The 18,962-nt window shown below is 43.0% G+C and overlaps 1 protein-coding gene across 1 annotated transcript in view; it reads right to left on the bottom strand.

Annotated features, from left to right (window-relative positions):
- CAPN15 (calpain 15) overlaps positions 1-14,340 on the bottom strand; it is a 39,593-nt gene extending 25,253 nt beyond the window's left edge. The window contains exon 1 of the mRNA XM_044657585.1: positions 12,852-14,340. Coding sequence (XP_044513520.1) covers positions 12,852-14,318 — 1,467 coding nt within the window. The 5' untranslated portion in view covers positions 14,319-14,340. The remainder of the gene's footprint in view (positions 1-12,851) is intronic.
- Positions 14,341-18,962: the final 4,622 nt, after the last annotated feature.

The raw sequence follows: 18,962 nt of genomic DNA on the forward strand, positions 1-18,962 counted from the left end.
AAGGGAGAGATTTTCTTAATGGCATCTGAACAGCTGCTGTTATGGTCAGAACATAACTGTCCTGAGGGGCCAACTACTGATGCTTAAGTGGGGAGCCTAAGAACTTGAATTGTGGAGGGAAGGGACAAAGTGAGGAAGTGCTGGAGGATAAAAGAATAGGTGTGGGAGTCTTGGAGATCAACCCCACAATTAGTTATCCTAGAGAGGGTAGAATGTGACCCATCTTTCTAGCTTGTGATTAGTTGATCAAGAACCTTTACTAGTTGGGCCACCCTCGCTAAGTGGAGGGATGACCCCAGGGGTAACTTTGAGGTCTTTGAGTCAGAACACTTCTGTTCCATTTCAAATACTGTCACCATCTCTTCCAGAGCCAGTCACCTTCCCTCAGCAGGTTTCAGGTTACTTACATATAAAACAGGCTTCTGAAACATGAGTCACCTGTGGGCTCATAGGGGTATGATGATGAATGAATAGCTTCCTGCTAGGATACTGGGAGTGAACAAGGGTGGAGGATTCTGTTTCACAAGAGACCATCTCCAAGAGACAAGTTTCAATGGAGCCATGCTTCTGAAGCTCCTTGGGCGAGTCTGTGTTTGTCCTATGTAGGCCAAATATTGGCAGGGAGTTCTTCCCTACCCTGCAAGGGAACACTTCATGCAGGCTCTAGGAGACACTTCTGCAGAAGTGCCTCTTGAACACGAAGATGTTATTTTTCGGCACATCTAGAGCACTCAGTAACTGGCAAGGGCTTTAGCCCTCTTATTGATAATTCCTCACAACCCTCTTGTGCCCCACCACCTATGTATTGCAAATAGAAAAAATATGAGCCACAAGGAAGAGACTAAGTTATCAGGAAAGCCTGGACCACTGGCCAAGGAACCCTGGAGCTGGGCAAATTAAAGAAGGAGCAAGAGTGAAGATCATTTCTCTCTCCACTTTAAATAAAACTCAAGATTCTTGGGCAAGTCTGATGAAGGTCTTCCATGTTCTCCTCATAATGCTACTTCAATAAGTGAATGAATCTGTGTGGCTCCCAAACCTCAAGATTGTTAATAGAATTTAAAGCTACACAAGCTAGAGATGATCTGGTTCAATCTTCCATAATTTAGATGTGAGGAAAAGGAGACCCAGAAAAGTAAAGTGATTTGTTTTTAGGTTACAAGAGGCAGTAGTAGTATATTAAGTAGTAAAACAGGGCTTGAACCCAGGTTCTGTAGCTCCAACAATGCTAGTCTTTTCACTATCCTTTGTTGCCCGGATATTTGGTAAGCCCTTTTCTGGCACCAAATATCTGTCCCTAACAAAGCCCTTTCTCTCTTCCTCCCTTACTTGAACTATGCTCTACCTGGACAAACCCTCAATAAAGGTTTGACATTTATCATCCATAGGAGAGGCATAAGGAAATTGTTTAACACAGACCTTGCCTAGTAGTTATAAGAATATTAGAAAATGAGTATTGTTTTATTAGTTTAGAGATAAGAAGTGAGGAAACTGGCTTGAAAAAGAATTGGAGTTTGAAGCAGTTGGGAGAGTATGTTAATTACAAATGCTGACAGTTTAACCATCTTTCTTGACAGTTACTCCCTCTCTGGGTGTGGCCCAGGGAGTTGGTCACTGACAGTTGGCAGAGTCACACATAGGGACTCTCCCTCAGGGCTGGAGAAGGTAACATCTTTGCCTTTTTCTCTCTGTGTCTGAGTGAAAGACCTGAAGAAGCTTAGTGTTTTCTTTTCTAACTTGGGAAACACTAAGGATTATTATTACTGTTTATAGATTGATCAAACTCTGAGAAGACCAAAGAAACCCTGGTCTTTGGTTTGGACTCTGAGACTGTTAAGGCTCAGAGTCCTAACTTGATTCTTGTTGAGACTCAACCAGCTAGCCTTTGTTATTTTTATAACTTAAAGGCGAAGTTAAGAATTCTAAGGATAGTAGTGGTAGTTTTATTTAGAATAGTATAAATTTGGGTTAGTTAGATTAGGGAGGAATAGTGTAGCCTGTGAAACTGTGATAATGAGATTAAATCTACTTTGCCCATTCTCAAGTCTAATCACCAAAAGTATAAACAACTCCACTTAACTCTCAAGTGGGGAGGTCTATGACCCACATGTGCAAGAATGGGTGACGAATCAGAATTGACTGACTGCCCCCTAGGCAGTTCTAAGAAAAATGTCTGTTGTGATTGGACACGTAAACTGGAAGGGAGGCACAGAAAGTGATGAAAGAAATGACCTCCGGGGCTTGACCCTTTTTGGCTCTGGGCTGCTCTCTTCTTATGGTGGGTGACTAGGACCTGGAGGAGCTTCAACTACTGGCTGAGACCTTAGACTAAGTGAGACTGCTGTTAATCTCTTCCCTTGGAATTACATGTGGTGAATGTAAAAACTAAATCTTCCTGAACTTCTCTAAAGAAATTGCTATTTCAAAAGAGACCCTGTGACTGAAGCTTCTGCTTCATTCATCTCCAGCCCTTTGGCCTTGGCTCCAAGGCTGAGCCTCCTTCCACTGAGGATTAATTAGATCTGCCTGGGTGGAAAAGGAGGCCGGAGAAAATTACTTAGGTGTTAGATCACTTATCCTATCCTATCCTATCCTCTCTCTGATTTTCTTATTTTCTCTTCCTCTTCTCATTTGTAAATAAACTTCCATAAAAGTCATTTTGACTTGAGGTTATTCTTTAATTGGGGATTGATAATTATTCAATTTTCCCTGGCGACCAAACCTTTTAATATTCACCCGACCAAAACCCCTTTTTACCCCTTGCAAAACACAGGAAAAGCAGTTCCTTGTGGAACCAGAGAGTTTTATTTGGGTGGAATTAGAATCCCTTAGAATCAGAAATCCTTTTATCCTTATATATTTTAAATAAATAGTTTATTTTTCTATAACAACAGTCTCTTTAGTGTTCCTTGCGCTTGGCCCTGAAGGGAAGTTCATCTATCAGTTCCACTTCACTTTATCACTGAAGATACTTTTGATTAAATCTATCAAAGTATCCAAAACAGTTTTAAACCTATATTGTCACAGTTTTTGCCCTTTAATTTTGTACTTGCCAAAAATTGTTTTTACATAGTTTGCCTATTCTCTGAGTAGCATGCAATCAAGTTTCCAAGTCCACTACTCAATTGAAATAACTTTTCCCAAGGTTACCAATGTTCTCTCTCTCTCTCAAATCCTTACCTTCTGTCTTAGAATCTATATTAAGGAACAGTTCCAAGGCAGAGGAGGTGAAAGGACAAGGCAACTGGGGTTACGTGACTTGCCCAAGATCATCTGCTAGGAAATGTCTAAGGCTAGATTTGACCTAAGACTTCCCATCTCCAGGCCTGCCTCTCTATCTACTGAGCCACCTAGCTGACCCCCAATGTTAAGTGTCAAATCCAATGACTTCTCGTCCTCATTCTTATTGAACTTTCTGTAGCATTTGACATTGCTGACTATACCTTCCTCCTAAATAACCTATTCTTTAAGTTTTTGTCATATCTGTTCTGCACTGGTTCTTCTCCTACTTACCCAACTACTCCTATTCCATCTTCTTTGTGGGATCATTGTGTCCCGCCTCCTAAACTGAGGTTTTCCCCCAAGTCTCTGACCTAGGAATTCTCTCTCTGCATCTTCTTACTTGGTGACCTTATCAGCTTTCATGGATTCAACTATCATCTCAATGCAGACAACTCCCAAACCAGATATCTAGCCCTAAGGTCACCCCTGAACACTAGTTGTCCTTCACACGTTTCCTTACTAGTTGCCTTATGGATACCTCCACCTAAATGTCACACAGACATCTCAAACTTAGCAGGTATAGAACTATACTCTTTACAATTCTATCCAAACCCTTCCATCCCTTCAAATATCTCTATTACTACTAATGGTGCCACCATGAGATTCTATTCATTCCAGTCTTGGAGTTCTCTCTGATTCTTCTTTCAATCTCACAGCCCATATTCAATAAGTTGTCAAATCTTAATGATCCATAACATTGCTCACTTATATTCTCCTTCTCTCCATTCATCCAAGTACAGACTCTCATTACCTCTTGCTTGGACTACTGTGATAGCCTATTGACTGACCTCCCTAGTTTTTTCTATCTCTGCTTAATCCTTCACACAGCTGCCAAATCCATATTCTTAAATTTCAAATGTGAACATGTCATTTTATCTACACAAAAATATTCAGTGGTACCTTATTATCTCTCCCATCTATCTTAGCCTGGCATGTAAAGCCCTTTATAATCTGGTGCCCATTTACCATTCCAGTCTTATGTCATATTCTTCTTTATGGGGCAGCTAGGTGGTACAGTGGATAGAGTACTGGGCCTAGATCAGGAAGACCAGAGTTCAAATCTGACCTAAATCACTTACTAGTTGTGTGATCCTGGGCAAATCACCTCTGTTTGCCTCATCTATAAAATGGGTTAAGAAACAGCACCTACTTTACAGGGCTGTTATGAGGGTCAAATGGGATAATAACTGTCCTAGCACACAGTGTGTGCTATATAAATGTTAGCTATCATCATCATTATCTTCATTTTTATCATTATTATTAGTAATTTACTCTCTATTCTAGTCAAATATTCCTGCTAAGTGTTTCCTAATTTATATAACAGCCTATCTCTTTTCTTCATGCCTTTTGCAGAAATGGTTCCCCCCGTTTGGAAAGTGCTCCTTCCTCTCTTCTCGCCTCTTAAATCTCTAGCTTCCTTCAAAGCACAAATCAGGTGCCACCACCTAGATACAGTCTTTATATATTTTTTTCTATTATCTGGAGCATTTTATTGGCATTCATATAGCATAAGACCACAAATAGGGGGTCCCTCATTTCCCCCTCTGACACAAGCTGTTACTGCAAGTTCTAGATTCTGAGGCTCTTCTCCAGTTTGATCTTTGGAAGCTGCAAGATTGGGGAGAGCAGTGCTTCAGTGATGGGCTGCTGAGCAGCATGATCTCTGCTAGTTCTTCTACCCTTACTTTTCTGAATGACTTTGAGTGAGTCACTTCACTTCTTTGGTGCTCAGTTCCCTCATCTAGGACATAGATGTCCCCCAGGCAAAATGCAGTCACATCCTCTCACTTCCAATTCTTAAGAACCCAATCTCTCTTCAACCTTCCTTATTAGCATAATCTCCTCTTTCGAAATTAATCTGTATTTACTCATTATAGGCACAGGATCCTCTGCACTGGAAGAAACTAGGTGGCTCAGTGGATACCATGCTAGACGTAGGGTCAAGAAGTCCTCAGTTCAAATCTAGCCTCAGATGCTTACTAGCTGTAACCTGGGTAAGTCATTTAACCTCTGTTTGCCTTAATTAATTGGAAAAGGAAATGGCAAACCACTCCAGTATCTTTGACAAGAAACATGTATGGATAGTGTTGGCTGCTAAGGTCCACAGGACCATGAAGAGTCTGAAATGTCTGAACAACAACAGTATTGCCAGCAGAAAATAAGTTCCTTGAAAGGAGAGACTGTTTCATTTTTGTCTTTTTATGCCCAACCTAGCACAATAACTGGAATACAGTAGGCATCTAATAAATGTTTAATGGACTGAATAAGTAGCCCACCAGGGGCTTCTGAGACAATTGGCACTTCTATCCCTTCCCATATGCTTCTTCTGTCCCCTTTCCCACTTTCCTCTCCTTCTCTCTCAGACTCTTTTGTTACTCATGTTTTTGTGTCTGTCTCCCTCCTTTGTCTCTGTTCCCTTTTTTTTTACTGCCTAGGATGTACTTATCACACTAATTCCCATGAGTCCCGCTTAGCCTCAAAGCTCTCAAAGCTCTCAAAGCTAGAGGTTGATGAGCTAATGCATTGCTGGTGTTCTAGAAGTATAATGTTATAATCATAATCATTCTAATAATCCAATATGCTTCCAATAAGAAGTCAATAGCAACTGATGAGACACAAGAAGTTGAAAAATCTTTTAGGCATCTCCTTCCCACTGGCTAGCCATTACAAACCATTCTCTATCCTCCTTGTTCCACTGCTCAAGGCAAATGTCATTTCTCCACTTCAGAATGGAATGGCTGAAGGGATTTATTACTTACTGTCTTTCCAATACCCAAAGCAAGTATACATGCCACCAGTGGCAACTGCCTTGGAGCAGAGGAAATGTTGCCTCAGCAAAAGTCAAGACTCATAATGGCAGATCCTCTTTCAACAGGTTCTTTTCAGGGTAGAGGCAAATCATCCCAGAGGTGATGGGCCCTTTATATATCCAGCACTTCACGCTTGCATTATGGTTGAGCAATGAACCTCAGTATTCAAATGATCTTGCCACAGTTGGGTCATCAATATTCTGCATCTTGACAAGTTCTGGTTTCCCCACACTCAAAAAAAGCAAAACCTCAATCTACTTTCTTCTGAGAAGAACAAAATCTCAGATGTCAAAGAAACAATTTCAGAGTAAGAAGTGACCTCACTAGGCAATCTAATTCAATCTATAAATAAACATGGATCCTCTGTTTAAAATATCTGATAAGTGGCCATCTGAAGACCTCTAATGAGAAGGAACCCACAATCCCCCAAAGCAGCCCTTTCCATTTTATATCAAGTTTAATGGTTGGGAAATTTTATGCCATTTCAAGCCTAAATTTGCCTCTTAGTAATTTCCAACTAATACTCCTGGTTCTGCCTTTTAGGGCCAAACAGAACACATTTAATACCTTTTCTACATCACAGCCCATCCTCCAGACACTTGAAGAAAGTTATCCTATTCCTGGCTAAGTTTTCTCTTTTCTAGGCAAATCATCTTTAACTTCTTTAGTGAATTCATATATGGCAAGATCTCAATGCTTCTTAACCATCATGGTCACCTTCTTCTGGACATTCTCCAGTTTCCCAATATCCTTTCTCAAATTGTGTACAGAGAACTTAGCACAACATTCCAGATATAGTCTGACCAGAGATAACAGAACTATTACCTCCCTAGTGTTATAAAAGAAAAGGGTAATCTTGATACTACCACTATTAGGCTGGTTATTAATAGGAGTAATTTTTTCCCTTGATTTTTACAGATGTAGGTGTAACTAAGATTATTTCATGTGGTCCACAACATTTTGGTTCTAACACTGATCTTTTTGTGAAATTTCTGATATAGACTTTATCTCCAGGCTGATAATCATGTAGGCTAAAGTCAAGTGGAACTCTTTGCTGTATTAAAGATAACTTTTGCAATTCATCTAATCTCTCTTTCAATAAGGTGACATACTCATAGATTTTGCACTCTATTCCTAGATGTGATAGGTAATTAGTGTCTCTTGGAGCTTTTCCTACCCACGGTTGCTATCTGTACAATAGTTCAAACGGTGACAAGTGTGTTTCACTATTGGGCTCTTTCATACTTGTTCCACCCATTTGGTCTCTTCCCATGTATTTTGACCGCCTCTAGTAAGTCTGTCCTTCATTTGATTAATTTTCTCATGTTTTCTGGTGAACTCAAGTTTATTTCTGCATGATCTCTTCGCCAGTCCATTAAATTCCTATTGGTTCTTGTTTCTTCAATGAATCTAGCTTTTTCACTTGGCATGAAAAATTCACCAAGTAGAAATTCCACGTCAGCGTATGAGGGGTTAAAAAGACTGAATGTGCGTTTTAATTCTTTTGTTGCTTTGTAAGGGGACAGAAAGAACTTGGGGAACCTCCTCTTTAAGACTTCTAGATCTTGTGTCGTGAAAGCTTTGTATGTTTTCATGTTAACAGCTTCCCCCATCAGCCCTAAATTGTGTTTGTCAATTATTGGAAACAAGGACACGGTGGCAGGTATCATTGCTCCACTCTCTGTCTGTGTAACTTGATGTATTTCAAATTCAGTCTGTGTACCAGCGTCTATCATATTTGCTTTGGGAGTCTGTTTTGTCTTTGGCTTGTATGTGCTTTTAATGATCTCTAGCTGCATGATGGTATGGTCATCTAGAGCCTGACCTAGTTTGATCTTGTTATTTATTTCAGTCATCAGTCTCATTTGTTCTTTCATCAGTGTGATCACATCCCCATTGTTATTCTTGCCTTTGCCAAAAATTAGGTTGATTAGTTTTCTTAATGCCATCAATCCTTGGATTACTGTTACTAGAGCCACTACTATTGCTGGTAAGTATGATAAAAACTCTGCCATTGTTATTGTCAAGTACTTGTAAGTGTCATAGATGGTCAAAATTTTCATAAAGTAATCCGGAATTATATAGAACCATAACCTTATCACTCCTTGGGTAAAGGAGTACATGAACATTGAGATGATGGTTAAAATGAATGTTGCTCTAGCTAGTCCCATTTTCCTTTTGTTGTTTCAATTCTCTTTCTCCTTTTTGCTAGGTTCTTTAGTCTGGCTAAGCCAAAAACTGTTATAAAAGAAAAGGGTAATCTTGATACTACCACTATTAGGCTGGTTATTAGTAGGAGTAATCTGAGATATTAATCTGAGGGAGCTTCGGTTTGGTTCCCTGATGGCTGGTGCAGGGACACCCAAGTCCTGCCACCCAGCTGGATGTTATAATAACTGCCCTTCTTTATAACAGTGCCCAGGCAGGATCCCTAAAGGTCAATGGATGGGTAACCCTTTAAGGTCCCACCTGGGGTTGATTGATTATTGGTATTGGGCTCTATCAGCCTTGGATAACATTCATCTGACTGCGTTGCTCCCTCCCCAGAGTGGTGATGGAATAACTACTCCAGGAAGGTACTTAATAACTTTTATCTATGTTGTTTAACAAAGGAAAGGAATGATCAGGAAAGGGTTGGGGAATAGGTGACCCAATCACTAAATCTATGACAATAATCCCTCAGGACTGTAGGCTGTTCAGTAATGCTGGCTTGTTCTTTACCTCCTCTGGCTCAGCCTGGCCACAGCCAAACCAGAGTAAGCAACTGATTGGATGACAGAAATGTTGATGATTTCTCTCAGCTTCTTACTGCTCGTTGTTTGCCAGTTCTACAGCCTTCAGGAAATGCCACCCTTTACCACCCTCTTTCTTCTCCTACCCACTTCCCAGATCCCCCCTGGGCCCTGGGATACCTAAATATCTAGAGATGGTTTAGGTGCCTAAACATCTAGGGATTCAGAGAGAATCAGAGGATCCACGGGTCAATCAATGTTCAAGAACAAATGTCCAAGGCAAGAGTTTAGGCAAGGCTCAGCCGAAGCAAAAGCCAAGGTCCCAAAAGACAAAGGGTCTAAAGGGTCTCTGTCAGGGGGCTCCCAGGGTATTTATATCCTTTCTGGCCAACTGCCTTTCCTCCTGTCCTCCTGGCCTCTGGGAACATTCCAATGTCCAACTGTCTTCACCTGTCAATCAAGGTGTGACTCTCAACTCCCAGAGTTTGATTATGACACTAGTGATGGCCACTATCCCCTCCTCAATATAGCCTAAGATTGCATTCACTTTTATGGATGCTTTATTACACTGTTTCTTATATCAAGCTTATAGTCAACTAATAACCCAGATTTTTTTAGATGGACTGTTTTCTAGCCAAGCTTTCCCATCCTATACTTGTGAAGTTCCTTTTTTTTTCCCTTTTGAGCCTATGTGTAAGACTTTATATTTACTTCTCTTCATTTAAAATAGCTGACATTTATAAAATGCAAAGTAATTTACATATTTTATTTGATCTTTACAACAACCTTGTGTGATATGTGTTTACTATTATTTCCGTTTTATAAGAGGAAACTGAGTCTGGCTCACTCGAGGTCAGGACTGGTGTTCTTGAATCCTCTAAGTCAGGGGTTGGCAACCTTTTTGGCCGTGAGAACCATAAACGCCACATTTTTTAAAATGTAATTTCGTGAGAGCCATACAGTGCTCGCAGTGCGCGCTCCTGTAGCGCTTGAAAAAAAAAATGGACTTTATGGCTCCTGCAGAAAGAGCCATATCTGTCTCTCAAAAGAGCCAGATATGGCTCGAGAGCCATACATTGCCGACCCCTGGTCTAAGTTAATCACCTTTTATTCTATCAAATTTATGTCAATGTTCTAGTCTATAAAGATTTTTGGATTCTGACTCTGCCATCCAATAAGACAATTTTCATTCTCAACTTAGTATTACTCTATGAATTTTGTAAGCATGTTGTTATCCATTTACCCAAATCAGTGATAAATATTTTCAACGTCAGGGGCCAACCATAGATCTCTGGGATACTTTACTACATACATCATTTTCAAGATGACATTGGCTCAATAATAATTAGTCTTTGGGTCCAGTCATTCAGCCAGTTCCAAATCAATCTAAATGTACTAGTTTACCCACATCTCTCCAGCTTTTCCCCGAAGACTGTCAAATTCTTTTCTAAAGTCTAATGTAACAACCTTGTTTTGAAAAAAGAAAAGAAAATGAGATGTTTGATACATGATCAATGAAGTTATGGTGACTACCTAATCACTGTTTCCTTTTCCACAAGTTCATTAACCAACCCCCCTTAATAGTACATAAAAGAATTTTGTCAGATATTAAAGTCAGGTTCAATAACCTATAGTTTGCAGCTCCTTCCTTTTTTGAAAACTGGTATTTGCCTTCCTTCAGTCCTTCTCAGTATCATTAAGAAACAGTCTGAAGGCCAGCAATCCCATCCTCCAGTTTTTTTCAATCCCTTGAGATGTAGTTCATTTGGGTCTTAATCTCTATATACTTATTTTGGGTATCAACTTCCTATTAGCTATCTTTGTTTTAATCTTTCCAGTCCAGAGATCAATCTCCTTAGCATAGAATACACAAGGAAAGTAAGAACTGAACAAACCAGCTTTTTCTCTGTTATCATGGTCTTATCTACATGGAACCAGAATCCTTTTCTTTGATTTTTTCCCCCCAACATAGCTTAAAACAAACCAAAGCAAAAACAAACTCCACTTTTTGTCAAAGCTGAACCCACTCCAGATCTCATTGCAAGGCAGCACGCCACGAGTACCCAAGATGAACAAGAGCTAAATAAGACCGATTTTGAGTCAGGAGGAGAGTAAAACTGTCCATACTTGCATGTCTCATAATTTAGGTTATTGCCCCAGACTTCCTCCTTAGCACAACAAAGTCACAGGGAAACAAATAGGGTTCTAATTGCTTTCCTGCCTGGCCTCCTAACTGGTTTTTATCTTGTCCAAAGACCTTCAGTTATACCAGGAGCCCATGCTCTCTCCTGGGCTTGTCTCAGACTGTATCCTTATTCCTCAAAGTTCTTTTTCTTGGCAATGATTTTGTACCAAAGGGGTGGCAATGTGACTAAATGGCAATTAATTTATTAAGTATCATGAGAAAAAGACAAAAACAAAACAAAACTAAAAAAACCGTTTGATGTCTGAATGGTGGTGAAAAAAGAATAACCGGGTTTAGAGGATCATTCTGACTCCAACAGCTGTTGGTGTTAAATCCCTCAGTTCTCTCTGAAACAAGCCATACCGGATATAGTCCCTGTCATATGATGGACTTTTTAGGGAATGATGTTGAGGTTGCAGACGAGTAAAACTGCACCTGTCAAATATTGAAACGGGCCAGTCACAGGAGCAGGGCAGATTTTTAAACTTGACTCCCCAGTGGCTTGGGCAGTCGGGTCATTTCTTCTCCAGGATGCTTTTGGGAGAGACCATGAGAGGACTCACAGGGGACTTCACCTGGAGAGTAGGCCGGCCATCACATTGGGTTTTGGCAGACATGCTCAGGGCCTAGGGGATAGCTAGTTAAGCCCAGTGGAAATTAAGCAGCCAGGTTCATGAAAAATCAGACACTGGACTTCATGAAAAACATGCTCTGCATCTCTCTTTTATCTCTTTTGGTTTAGTTTCCATGGAAATGTGAGTCAGGCTGTGGGGAGGGATTCTGAGCATGGGCACTGCCAGCAGATGCTTCTGTTCTCTTAGACTCATCCCTGTAAGAGGAGGTGGCAGTGGGGGACCAGGAGGGGGAGGACTGAATCCAATGAAGACTTTGCAGTCAAATAACTCCGCTGCAGCTGCATGACTGGAAAATGAATGATTGGCAGAGCTTGGAAATTGTTACAAGGGCTGACTTTTGGGGGAATTTGAACACCCCCACTCTGAAAGCTTAGGGTTGGCTGGCTAAAATGACCTTGAGGCTACTACATCCTAAACGTCCTTTGATTTCATGATTCTGTCTCTGATTCTGTGTGACTGAAGACAGGGGAAGATTAGGGGGCTAAATCAGCTTTCCCTTACTATCCCCGGGGTGAGGGAGAAAATTACACGCCTGATGTGAGCTGTGGGCACCTGAAGGGAAAAGCCCCAGAGAAACTCGAAGCTTCCTGTTCATACAGGGAAATTAACTATGGCCGGACAGCGAAGAAGTAAACACGGTGCCCATGTCTGTTGTTATGACACGAGGAAGCTCTCTCAGCTTCCCTGACACGCAGTCACTCTGCCTTTTGGAAAGCGGCACCTGACCAAGCTCGGGGCCTCAGCCACCTCTGTGTCTCTGTCAAAGCCCTGGGCCAAAGAAAGAACAGACAGGCACCCAGGGAAGCGACGCCATACGAAGGCAAAGCCCCAGCCTCTGGCCTCCAACAGCAGAGAAAGGGGCAGAGGCACTGAAGAGAAGCAGCAAGGCTGAGGAAGTCGAGAGGAAAGCGAGGGAAGGCTGAAGGCCAGAAGAAACTAGAGGAAAAGAAGAGTTGGAAGATGGAAAGGGGAAGGGACCGAGGAAAGAAGAAACAGGAGGGCAGGAAGGACAAAGGAGGAAACAAGCAGGACGATGGAGGAAGGAGACAGGCCAATGGGAAGGACGGAGAGAAAGAGCAGAGGCCACCAGCTGTGAGAAACCTCCAGGAAGACAGACTGGCGAGGAGGCCAGGCCAGACCAGGGCCTCTCTCTGAGGAGGAGGGGAGAGCAGAGAGGCTCTGTCCCGGCCCTGCCCTGCATACTTGCCTCCCGGCAGAAGCTCACGATGTTCTCCCACAGGGCCTTGGCCTCGCCTTCATCGGTCTGCCTCCGCTTCTCCACGTGCATGCTCTCCCTGCGCGTCAGCGGCCTGGCTCCTTTGCGCTGGGCCACGCAGCCCTGCGGAGTGTGGCAGGCGGCACAGTTCTTGGCCTTCAGCTCATTAAGCAGGGTGCAGGCCGGGCAGGCCCACTCGGACAGCGCGGCGGGCGGCGAGGGGAAGAGACGGGCGGCCTTGCGGGCCGAGGGGGCCCGGCCGCAGCAGCAGTCCCCGGGCTTGTCGGCGCTGCAGTCTGGGCAGCGGGTGGCGGGCTCCCCCGGGGCGGCCCCACCGCCGTGCTCCTGGAAGCCGTGCAGCTTGGATGAGCCGCACACTTTGCACTTCTGGGCCACGGTGGGGTTCTTGAGGGTGCATCTGGCGCACGACCAGGTGGTGAAGTCAGGGCTGGAGGGGCTGGCGGGGGTGAAGCGGACGGTGTCCCCAGTGAGGTCAATGACGTCGCTGCCTTGGGGGGCGCCGCAGTTCTCACACCTCGAGGTGCCGCACGGATTAGCCAGGGAGCAGGAGCTGCACCTCCACAGAGGGGAGCTGGCTTCTGCCTCCTCCTCCAGCACGCTCAGCCGCTTGCTGGCTAGGATTTCTTGGAAGCGGGCGGCGGCAGGTGCTCGGCCCTGCCCCTGGGGGGAGCCCTTGGGTCCGGGGGGGGTCGTTGTGGGCTGGGAAGCCTCAGGCACCGGCGGCTGTAGCTGGGGAGGTACCTCCCGGCGGCTTCTAGGGACTGGGTTGTTCTGCAGGGTGGGGGAAAAAGGACTGAACGATGGCATTTTGGGGAGCTCTTGCTCCGGAGCGGAGGGATCTGGGGTAGCTGAGGTGGAGTCAACCTCGGGAAGATCTGGGGGCAAGCTGGGTTGTGGAGTGGAAGGAGCCACGTGGAAGCCGGCAGGGGTGATGACCTCAGGGACCACCAGGGCCTCCGGGGGGATCTTGGGCAGCGAGAGCTTTCGAGGGCCCCCACAGGCAGAGCAGGAGTTGGCGACGGGAGTGTTGTGGAGGGTGCATCGCTGGCAGGCCCACCCGCTCTCTGGCTCCGCTTCCTTGGGGCTCTTGGTTCCCGATTCCCCGGCCTCCACCTTCAGCGCCGCCTCCTCTTTGCAGCTCCCTTTGGGCTCCACTAAGATGGTGGGGGGCTTAGGGAGTACCCCATTGATGATGGGCAGAGGGGATGTCCCTGGCAGAGGGTCTGGAGTAAAGCCACACACCTCGCAGGCCTCTTTGCCAAGAAAGTTTCTGAAGGTGCAGCGGGCACAGGGCCATTTCTGCTCTTCCACGCTGAGCCGCAGGATGTGGTTGAGGTCGGGCTTCTGTCGGGGGGCCTCGCAGATGGAGCACTGGCGTTGGCCGGCGGGGTTCAGGAATGTGCACCGGGTACAGGACCACTCCCGGACTGCGGCCATAGAACCAGGCGAGTGGGTGTGGCTGCAAAAGAAGGGACAAGCGTCATCATGGGCTCCCAAGTGTCTGCTGGGAATGGATCGCGAGCAAGCATTCTGAGGGAAGGGGGTTCAGATTGCCCACCTGACCTACACCGTCACCAACTCAATTCATGCTTCAGGGGCAGGAAAACGGAAACCAGATTCACAGCGGGAGGATAAAAGGGACCAAGAAGATGAAGAGACTACAGCCCTGGGGGAAGTTTGCCTGGGTGCTGCTAGGCACCACAGGAAACTCTAAGATCAATAAGTAGAAAGTGGGGAACCAAAAGTAGAATACGCTGTTTCAAGGAGCCTGAAATTTCCCTGGTCACTGGAGGTCTTTGAGAATCAGTTAATTTGCAAGCATTTATTAAATGAATACCATGCATCATGATTGTTGAAAAGATGAACAATCATTATGGGGGGATGATATAAGAGGAGGGAGTGGAGATTACTGACTAAATGATTTCTACTACTTTCAACTTTGTGATTAAATTGTTTGATTCTACTAAGAACTATTTCAACTATTCACTTTCCTCTGCCTCCGACACTTACTAGCTGTCTGATCCTGAAGCAAGTCCATAGCCTCTTTGTGCCTTAGTTTCCTCATCTGTAAAATGAGGAAGTTAATCGTGACAGCCTCTATGGTCCCTGCCAGCTATAAACTTATAATTCTTCCACTCTGGAAGTCAAAGAATTAGTTTCTACACTCCCATATGATGCAGTAGAGGCCTCTCTGGTGGTTATTATTTGCTCCTTCTCTCTGTCCTCTTATTCACCTCACCCATGGGTCCTAGGACGTTTTTCTAGAGGTGATAGAGATAGGTAGAAAGGAAGGTCCTGTGACTGACTCACAGATCAGTGTTGAATCAATACGCAGAAAAATAGTGAGTTTGTAGGAAGAAACAAAGAGATATGGAGACATGAAAAAAGGAATATAATTAGAGAAATTCAAAGTGAGGAACAGAAAATGGAGGAAAAAAGGAGAAAGAGGAGCCAGAGGAAGAGATAAATATGTCCCAGCAGCCACCCTGCTAGGGGAGAAGCCGAGGGCAATATGTTCCCATTCTTACAGTTTCTTGCTTTATGCTCCACAGAAGACCAAGAGGTGCCTAACTTGGCCTTTCCCAGATCTTTCTTACTCAAATCCTTGGTCTAAGGGACAGCTCCAAGGTTGCTACATGGGTGACCTGGATGACTACACTGTCACATTCAATCCCAAAGTCAAGAGATCATCTCAACAATTTTATTACTTATAAACTGATTTCCTCAAAGCAAGTCAATGATGTAGGCCAAATCAAAGTAATTTTCTTCATTTTACAAATAAGGAAAATGAGCCTCAATGAGATGAAAAACAAGTAAGTAGCAGAATCAGAGGTCAAACCTCTGTCAGAGTTCTAACTCTACATTCTATACTTTTTTGTATTTAATCATGCTTCTTTTCTGGGATTTTGTTGGTTCCTCAGTTAGCCTATTTTTTCCTCCTTTGGTTTTCTTTGTGTGGAAGCCCCTTTCTTTCCCCAATCTTCCCACTGGCACAGCAGAATGGAAGGAGCATTGTATTTGGAGCCAAAGGACGTGGGTTCAAATCCAGACTCAACTACTTACTGCCTGTGTGACAGTAGGCAAGTCGCTTAATGTTTTGGGGCCTTACACTCCATCTGTAAAATGAGAATATTGGACTAGATTAATTCCGAGGTCCTCGTCAATGATATGTCTTATGAAAGCCCCCTTGAGGAGGGGCTATGTCTGACTACATATTTTACACAGCATTTGGCTGACAAGTGATGTTCGATAAATGTTTAACCATAAAAAATAATAAAACAACAGCAATAATAATGACCTCCTGGGTGGTTCTGCGTTTCTTGGCAGGGTAATATTCCTGCTGAGCCAAGAAAACAAAGCCTGAGTGTAACTGCATTGTCCCCAAAGAACTCAGCTCTCAATACAATTCTTTCCCCTCTCTGTGCCTCAGTTTTCTCGTCTGTAAAATAAGTAAGTTGAACTAGATAATTTCTAAAGTCCTTTCTAGCTCTGGTCTTCCATGGTCACGGCCAGCTCTGACATTCTTTGGTCAAAGGTCATGACCAACTCTAAAAATCTAGATTCTAAGGTATTCTGCTCCATAGCCACATTTCTTTCTTTTTTTTTTTTTAAACCCTGATCTTCTGTCTTAGAATGGATAACTAAGTATTAGATCCAAGGCAGAAGAGGGGTAAAGGGTAGGCAATTGGGGTTGTGACACCGAGGGTCACACAGCTAGAAAGTATCTGAAGCCAGATTTGAATTAAGGACCTCCTCTCCCCAGGCCTGTCACTATACAATGAACTACCTAGCTGCCTCTTCAATATCCACTTTTTCAAAATGCAGAATCCTGTAGTCATGGAGCACACAACAAAAAAAATAATGCACAGGACCACCTGCAAATGAGGCACATTATAGGTCAGGAGTGTCAGATATATTTCAGGCAGCCTTTCATTCAGAAAGAGGTTGTGTGCCATATGTAAAAAGGATGATGGAATATTCAACCTACAGACTGGATATTATGAGGCCACCAACAACTGAATGGGAGTAGGGAGAGGACTTAATGAAGTGGCCTGGCTATTTGGACAAAGATAAAAATATCCAGTGTGGGACAGTACTGGTTACATCATGATAAGCAAAAAGATTCAAATATGAAATGTTAAATGTAATTGTATCATATCTTCTTTCCAAACCTGGGAGGGAGAGACAGTGGAGTTTTTATGGTTCCATTTTGACCCATACCATAGTGTGAACAGTTCAATAATTTAGGGATTCAGAATTTCATGGTTATAGGTCTTGCCTGAACTTGTGGAGATCGTAAGCTATCTATAATATTATAGATATTCTTTGACAATTGTTGTGGCAGAAAAATCTCATCATGCTGGTGAAACTTTTGGTAATAAATTCAAATGACAGACACACCTTTATTGCTAGACTTATACTAAAAGCTTTTCCAGAACTTGTGTTCCACTGGCATAGCATTCAAGAACCCATGGTCTTCTTTATACCATGATAAAGCAATGGTGTAGGACTTTAATGGTGGGAAGTAACAAACATGGAGTTTTAATTCTTCTAAAGTAATATGTTTTTCTTTAGAGAGAGAGGTGGGGAGATATAAATGAGGTTACATCCCTGTGAAAATATAAAATAAAAATGCTTTAAGACTCAGTTTCTTATATGAGCCCATTTCCTGAAGCATATTTCAAGAGTGTTTCTCAACTGGGTGAACTTGGAAAAACTGATTAGTTTCCCCCTTCATGACAGAATGAAGGATAGTAAAATTCACCCTCTATTCTCTGCAAGAACACAAAATCTGCTGCTTAGCAACCCCATAGGGAGGCTACTCACTTCGAGTACTTCTGGTTTGTGGAACCAAGGAATTTTCTTTATTTCTTGGCACTTGACACAAATATTCAAAGTAAAGAAAATCTCCTGGCCAGTGACCAGTGTTATTACTGTGATTAATCTTTATATACCATGGGACTTGAAGTATTGGTCATGCACACAATCAGCAATATACACAGTCTACTGCAAAAATTCTCATTTAAATCACTCCTCCAGGTTAAAAATGAATGAGCCCTGATGAAGCTGTTGGGGTGGGAGAATTACCACTGTCCAAGAAGTAGAAAAGGTTCTCTCAAGAAAACTAGCCACATTCAGAAGAAGAACTGTGGGAGGAGAAACACAGAGGAAAAACAACTGCTTGAACACATGGGCTGTTGGGGATATTATAGGAAATGTAGACACTAAATGATAACTCTAGTCCAACTATCAATAATATGAAATTAGGTCTTGATCAATGATACATGTAAAACCCAGTGGAATTGTGCGTCGGCTAAGGGGGGTTAGGGGAGTTTGGGGGAGAGGGAAAGAACATGAAATATGTAACTAGGGGAAAATATTCTAAATAAAAATTNAGAAGAAAAACAACTGCTTGAACACATGGGCTGATGGGGATATCATTGGGGATGTAGATATTAAATGATAACTCTAGTCCAACTATCAATAATAAGAAATTAGGTCTTGATCAATGATACATGTAAAACCCAGTGGAATTGTGCGTCGGCTAAGGGGGGTTAGGGGAGTTTGGGGGAGAGGGAAAGAACATGAAATATGTAACTAGGGGAAAATATTCTAAATAAAAATTAAAAAAAAAATAAAGAAAAGAAAGTTTCTCTCATTGTCTACCTCACCCACGAGAGAGGAGACTGAAGGAGAACACGAAGAGAAAAGTTTGGCAAGGAGTACAAGGTCAGTGGAGCTGAGGATATGGAGAAATGGGCTGAAAAAGCTATGGGGAAAGGGTAGGGGGACAATTATAGTCATAAGGTCAAGGAGTGGCTACAAGGGGGCAGACAGACATGGAAGTTCAGAAAAATATGAGGCAGGAACTCTTAGAGATATTAGATCCATTGAAAAATAAAAAATGAGAATTACTATATGACAAATGATACTTGCCTAGTTCTCACCTAGTAGTGGTTAGCAGCATGAATCTCAGAGTTGGAAAGGACTCAAGAAGAGTACAATTTGTGCCCTTACTAGACTCTTAAAAAATGGTTATCCAGTCTCTCAAGGTCCTTGGAACACTTTGACTAGTTTAGG

This window comes from Gracilinanus agilis, chromosome 1 (genome assembly GCF_016433145.1).
Source record: "Gracilinanus agilis isolate LMUSP501 chromosome 1, AgileGrace, whole genome shotgun sequence".
Taxonomy (NCBI): Eukaryota; Metazoa; Chordata; class Mammalia; order Didelphimorphia; family Didelphidae; genus Gracilinanus; species Gracilinanus agilis.